Source organism: Rosa rugosa, chromosome 6, assembly GCF_958449725.1.
Source record: "Rosa rugosa chromosome 6, drRosRugo1.1, whole genome shotgun sequence".
Classification (NCBI taxonomy): domain Eukaryota; kingdom Viridiplantae; phylum Streptophyta; class Magnoliopsida; order Rosales; family Rosaceae; genus Rosa; species Rosa rugosa.
This window is the reverse complement of record NC_084825.1, coordinates 45406688-45413132: the sequence shown is the minus strand read 5'-3', so window position 1 is coordinate 45413132 and position 6445 is coordinate 45406688. Positions and strand designations below refer to the sequence as shown.

The 6445-nt window shown below is 38.7% G+C and overlaps 1 protein-coding gene, 1 non-coding gene and 1 pseudogene across 2 annotated transcripts; all 3 read right to left on the bottom strand.

The window, feature by feature from the left end:
- Nucleotides 1-410: 410 nt before the first annotated feature.
- On the bottom strand, nt 411-550 carry LOC133719125 (U6atac minor spliceosomal RNA). Its single transcript, XR_009850853.1, has one exon. It is a non-coding gene; the product is annotated as a U6atac minor spliceosomal RNA (small nuclear RNA).
- Nucleotides 551-747: 197 nt separating this feature from the next.
- Nucleotides 748-3648, bottom strand: LOC133715152 (heat shock cognate 70 kDa protein-like; annotated as a pseudogene).
- Nucleotides 3649-4330: 682 nt separating this feature from the next.
- Nucleotides 4331-6117, bottom strand: LOC133715154 (heat shock cognate 70 kDa protein-like). Its single transcript, XM_062141533.1, has 2 exons — nt 5901-6117; nt 4331-5691 (listed from the first exon to the last, which is right to left on the bottom strand). Exons 1-2 carry the CDS (start codon nt 6112-6114, stop codon nt 4331-4333), a joined length of 1575 nt encoding a protein of 524 aa, XP_061997517.1. The 5' UTR covers nt 6115-6117.
- Nucleotides 6118-6445: the final 328 nt, after the last annotated feature.

Below are 6445 nucleotides of genomic sequence, written 5' to 3'. Positions count from 1 at the left end.
CGAACTTTCGTTTTCGTTAGTTTCATGTTTCCTTTTTCTAATTTATTTGGGAGGTTTTTGGTTTTGGTCCCCCTCCTTTGTACTCTGTTTTCCTTTTCTTATTTTAAGGGATAGGAAGGATCTCTTCCTCACCTATCCAAGCCTTAAAAAAAAAAAAAAAAAAAAACCTTGTTCTTCAATGGAAGTATACATTACACAGTTCTCCAACTCCCTTGAATGCATTCACTAATTTCAGCCAATTGAAGTATTCATATTTTGTGCAACATTTATACCCATGTCAAGTTTGAGATGTCTTGTAATCGATTCCACAATTTGCCAAATGAAATGATTTGGCAGGAAAGTTTGGTAAGCCTATAGCATTTTCGTATATTATTAACATCAAAACTTGGGCTCGAGAGTTTTTTGATGCAAAAACAGAGAGGAGAGTTCTAGCTAGAGTTTTCAGGGTTACACTAAAAGCTATATCTTTAACCATATGTGTGGTAACAGGTATGTCTGAAGACTGTTCCCGTCCCAGTCAGTGGAGATGCCAACCATCTCCCTAAAGCTCTATCTTTCCTCTTGCATTGCACATTGAATATGTGCTTTACACCATACTCGAGAAAATGCAGTAGATTTTAATATCTGAAGTATAGTAAACGCGAAGAAAACTGCCATAAAACAAACCTTAAGAAGACAATACCCTAGAATAAACATAACTGGAGTTAATCAAAGAGACTCATGACCAATCCAAAGAAGGAGCATCCATCAGCAGGATTACTCCAAAAAAAAAATGTTCTCGAACACACCTGCTGATTCGGTCTTAGGATGCCATAAAATTAACAATTCCTACCTCGCATTCTCAATACCTTCAAAAGTTCTTCTATCACTGTTGATTGTAATCCCTTTCTTTTGGCCTGTGGACATGTCCTCAGCAGAGACACTCAGGATACCATTTGCATCAATATCAAAGCAAACATCAAATTTGGCTTCACCTTTAGGAACTGGAGGAATGCCATCAAGTGAAAAATTACCTAAAAAGTTATTTTGTTTGGCTATTCTACTCTCACCCTCATAAACAGGGAAGCCAACTGAACGTTGGTTGTCATAAACAGTTACTAAGATCTTGTTCTTCTTGATGGGAATGCGAGAGTTTCTTGGAATCAGGACATTCATGTAATCCTTGAAGTTGTGAGGGTCAGTAGTATCAGTACTTTCCACTCCAAGTGAGAGAGGGGTGACATCCAAGAGACTGAAGTCTTGAAGTTTCCCATGCAAGTTCCCACCTGTCAAGACTGCAGCTTGAACAGCTGCACCATATGCTATTGCCTCATCAGGATTTATGCTCTTGCACAGCTCCTTTTCCTTGAACACATTCTGTAGCAGTTGTTGCACCTTGGGGATTCTAGAAGAGCCACCAGCAAGAACGACATCATGGACACTACCTACGTCCATTTTGGCATCCTCCAAACATTTCTCCACAGGCTCCATACACTTATTAAAGAAATCAAGGTTGAGCTGTTCAAATTTGGCACGAGTAAAAGTCACACAGAAATCAATACCTTGATGCAAACATTCAATTTCAAGGTCAGTTGTCGTTGTAAATGAAAGTCTCCTCTTTGCCATTTCACATGCATTTCTTAACCTCCTAAGAGTTCTGATGTTTCCACTGACATCCAAATTGTGCTTCCTCTTAAATTCCTTAACACAGTAATTCACCATTTTGGTATCGAAGTCCTCACCTCCAAGATGAGTATCTCCACTCTCCAGCAGTGGCTTTCACTTCAAAGACACCATCACCTATGGTAAGTAGTGACACATCCAAAGTACCCCCACCCAAATCAAATATGAGTACGTTTCTCTTGCTATACCAACCAGCCTTCTTGTCAAGGCCATAAGCAATGGCTGCTGCAGTTGGTTCATTGATAATACGCATCACATTTAGGCCTGCAGTAATACCAGCTTTTTTTGTAGCCTCACGCTGTGAATTATTGAAGTAAGCAGGGACCGTTATCACTGCATTCTTCACAGTTGATCCAAGATAGGCTTCAGCAATCTCCCGCATTTTTGCAAGAACCATGGATGAGATCTCTTCAGCAGCACACTGTTTCTCTTTGCCTTCGTGCTTAACCAAAATAATAGGCTTATCATCAGGACCTTCAACCACCTTGAATGGCCAGAGCTTCTTGTCACTTTGAACAGACGCATCACTGAATTTCCTGCCAATTAACCGCTTTGCATCTGCAAATTGATTCAAATCAATTTTCTTTTGAAAGATGCAGCATTTGTTGCAATTCAGATGGTATTCTTTATAATATGAGGATACTTGTTTTCAACCCTTAATTGAGTCATTCTTTACAAGGGTACATATCGAAAGTTCAAAACTAAGAAGTTTTCAACTCCTTTAAAAGCAAAACAGTAAAGAAAGTTAAAGAAAATGACGCAGACGGATTTGATCGGATTGATAACCTAGGTTTACCAGCAATAAACCTAACAAAAGGATTCTGGAGTCCACCAGAGATAAAGAGAAAATCTCTATTTTATTGATTAAAAGTTGAAAGATCCGTTCTGCAGCCACATACGGCTGCTTAAATAAGAGAAATAAAACCCTAGGGCGACTAACATTGAACCCTAAAGCCCATGGGTAAAAAACAAAAACAAACTAGAAAACCTAAAATAAAAAGAATGCAAAACTAGCTTAAAATATTAAATCCCGAATCGGATAATTAAAACGACATATTTTGGCCTAAATCCGTTAGGGCTCACTAAAGTGAGTCTTGAAGATCTCGTCGTTCCCATTCTGGAAATGTATCATGCGTCTCAAACGGACATTCTGGCAAAAAGTTAGTCAAATCTGATTCAAAATCAAAACCTGACTTTTCGCACGAGAAACCCGAAAAGTCCAAAACCAATTTTTCTTGAATATTCCAGCAGCTAATAACCTCCTTACATGTGAGTTACCTATTTTCCAATCACTTTTCTTGATTCTATGCCGCTTTTTTACTTTTATGGTTTTCTGATTGAATCGGGTCCATTCTCGTCCTACATCAGAAAACATCGCGGAAATCTATATTGAATCAATATGGGGAAGAAGAAGCCTTACCAAAGACGGAGTTTTCGGGGTTTCTGATGACCTGATTAAACGCTGCTTCTCCTACCAGAAGCTCAGTACCAGTGAAGGCAACACATGACGGAGTGGTCCTGTTGCCCTGATCGTTCACTATGATATCAACATTATTGTTATCATGCTTCCAAACTCCCACACATGAGTACTTTGTGCCGAGATCAATTCCGATTACATGACCTTCTATTCCAGCCATTCTCACTTAAAATAAACACACTTAATTACGATCAAAATGCTTGCGAGTTGGGCAAGTCAAAGATTTAATAACCATTTATGCTTTCCTATGGCCTAAATTATTATGCAGGGATGCTTAAAATGCAACCAGTCTGACCAAATTAGTTCTGGTTAAAGGTCCATCAACGCTTCAAACCAAACCCGAAAAGAAAACACAGACACAAGTTACCTCGAATCACCGGTAACAAATACAAACCCAGACCAGAGGAGTTTCTACTTTCTAGGGGTTTTGGCAAAATTTGGGGATGAAAGCAGAAAATACAAAATCACATATGAAAATACATATATAGATACCAACCAATCGCGTATATATGGAGATTAAGCGTCGGTGACTTTGTACACAGCTTTTTGATTTTTGATTTTTGCTTTTTTTTTTTCTTTCTTTCTCCGGACAGACTTGAAGGATGGAAAGTTCCTCAAAGTCAAAGAGATGCTCATGGCGATTAGCTTTCCCTTTCTAACGAAGCGATGTCGTTTTGGTAGGCAGCTAATTACTTATGGCGCTAACACTTCCCGCCGGCAAACAAAAAAAAAATTCAATTCAAGGCCAAAAATAAATTTTGACCAAGTCAAAAGCTGTGTCTCACACTCCTAATAGGAGACATTAAGGTTTGTCAATATTGGTTTAATTGGTTCGGGCCCGGTCCTCAATTCCTGGGATCTACGAGTCCAGTCCTAGAAGAGACTAATTAAATTGCAAGACTAATTAAACTTCATAGGAAATCGAACAATTACCCTAATTAACTACATACATTTGATTCATAAGTAATTCCAACCATAATAATTAGAAAACTATCAACATTTCTTGTGGAGCTGTAGAAACCATGTGGAGATCGATAGAACACAGAGATTTAAAACAACACAATTGACGAGCAGAGGCTTTTGCACAGATGGTTTAAAACATACAAAACATAAATAGCCAAGTAGGCAAGTAACAAAGTCCATTAACATCAAACTGATGTAGATAGATTTTATAACATCATTCCTCATTTCTTACACCATCTTCTCAATTCCCTCACAAGATCTCCGGTCACTGTTAATCGTAATCCCTCTCTTCCGACCGGTGGACTTGTCCTCAGCATAAACACTAAGGATACCATTAGCATCAATATCAAAACAAATATCAATTTTAGGGACACCATTGGGAGATGGAGGAATGTCATCCAAGATAAATTCACCCAAAAAGTTATTTTCCACAGCTGCTGAACTCTCACCCTCATAAATGGCTACTCTGCCACTACTTTGTCCATTAGATGTAGTAGTGGAAGTTCGCTTCACAGTAATGGGAATTCTCGAGTTTCTTGGAATAAAAACTCCCATGGCACGTTGTGTGCCACTCGCCATGCCAAGTGACAGAGGTGTGACATCCAAGAGGCTTATATCCCGAATCTTCTCATTTCTATTCCCACTTAAAATGGCAGCTTGAACAGCAGCACCATAAGCCACTGCCTCGTCCGGATTAATGCCCTTGCACAACTCCTTCCCCTTGAAGAAATTCTGCAATAGCTGCTGTACCTTTGGAACTCTAGAAGAGCCACCAACAAGAACAATGTCATCGACACTACTTGTGTCCATGTTAGCATCACTCAAACACTTCTCCACAGGCTCCATACACTTGTTGAAGAAATCCCCGTTGAGATCTTCAAATTTGGCACGAGTAATAGTAGTAGAGAAATCAATACCCTCATTCAAACAATCAACTTCAATGCCAATTGAAGAGGAATATGAAAGCCTCCTCTTTGCCTTCTCACATTCATTTCGTAGCCTCCTGAGTGCTCTAGAGTTTCCACTGAGATCTACATTATGCTTCCTCTTGAATTGCTCAACACAATAATTCACCATTCTGTTATTGAAGTCCTCACCTCCAAGGTGAGTATCACCAGCGGTAGCCTTCACTTCAAAGACACCATCTCCAATGTTGAGCAATGAGACATCTAAAGTACCGCCGCCAAAATCAAATATCATAATATTTCTCTTACAATACAAATCAGCCTTCTTGTCAAGTCCATATGCAATGGCTGCAGCAGTTGGTTCATTGATTATATGAATCACATTTAGGCCTGCAGTAACACCAGCATTTTTGGTAGCTTGACGTTGCGCGTCATTGAAATATGCAGGGACAGTGATGACTATATTTTTCACAGTTGATCCAATATAGCTCTCAGCAATCTGACGCATCTTAGCAAGAATCATGGATGAAATATCTTCAGCAGCAAACTTCTTTTCTTGGCCATTTTGGGTGACCGAAATCAGAGGTTTATCAGAAAGACCTTTAACAACCTTGAAAGGCCAGAGTTTTAAATCATCCTGAACAGAAGTATCACTAAATCTCCTACCAATTAACCTCTTCGCATCTGCATGTTTAGAAGCAGAATCAGTAAACAAAAAAGTAAAAAAAAAAAATAATAATAATAAAGAACAAGAGGAAATGATGGACGTGTCACAAACCAGCAATCTCAATAGGTCAATAGTAATTAAAAATTTAAAACATGTCTAAAGATTAAAAGAAAAAAATCCAACACTCACATGAATATACAATTTTGAGAATGATGAGTGAACATACCAAAGATGGAGTTGGTGGGGTTTCTGATAATCTGGTTAAGTGCTGCATCACCAACCAATAGCTCCGTATCGGTGAAGGCAACACAAGATGGAGTGGGCCTATTGCCCTGATCGTTCACTATGATCTCTACATGATCATGCTGCCAAACTGCCACACATGAGTAGGTTGTCCCCAAGTCAATACCTATTGCATGACCTCTATCTCCTCCTGCCATTCTCAGTTCAAAAGGCTTGAAAAAGATTTAAAACAGAAAAAATGGTAACAGAGATGGAAGACTAATTGAGAGTCCTTTTGGTTTTATAGAGAAAAGTGAGATTTATGGGAATAAGTGAGGACAAGTTTGAAAGGGTACATGTTTTAGTCTGTTGAGCTTACATGAACTTATTGGGGAATGCAATAGGTCTTATAGAATTTATTTGTTTCGCTCTGTACTAGGTATCTGCTTCCTTTAAAAATTAGAAGATTAAATAAAATCGGTAATTTATGTCAGCATTCATGAAGTTATCCCAACTGCATAGCAGACCAACTACATTGACTTTATTCTT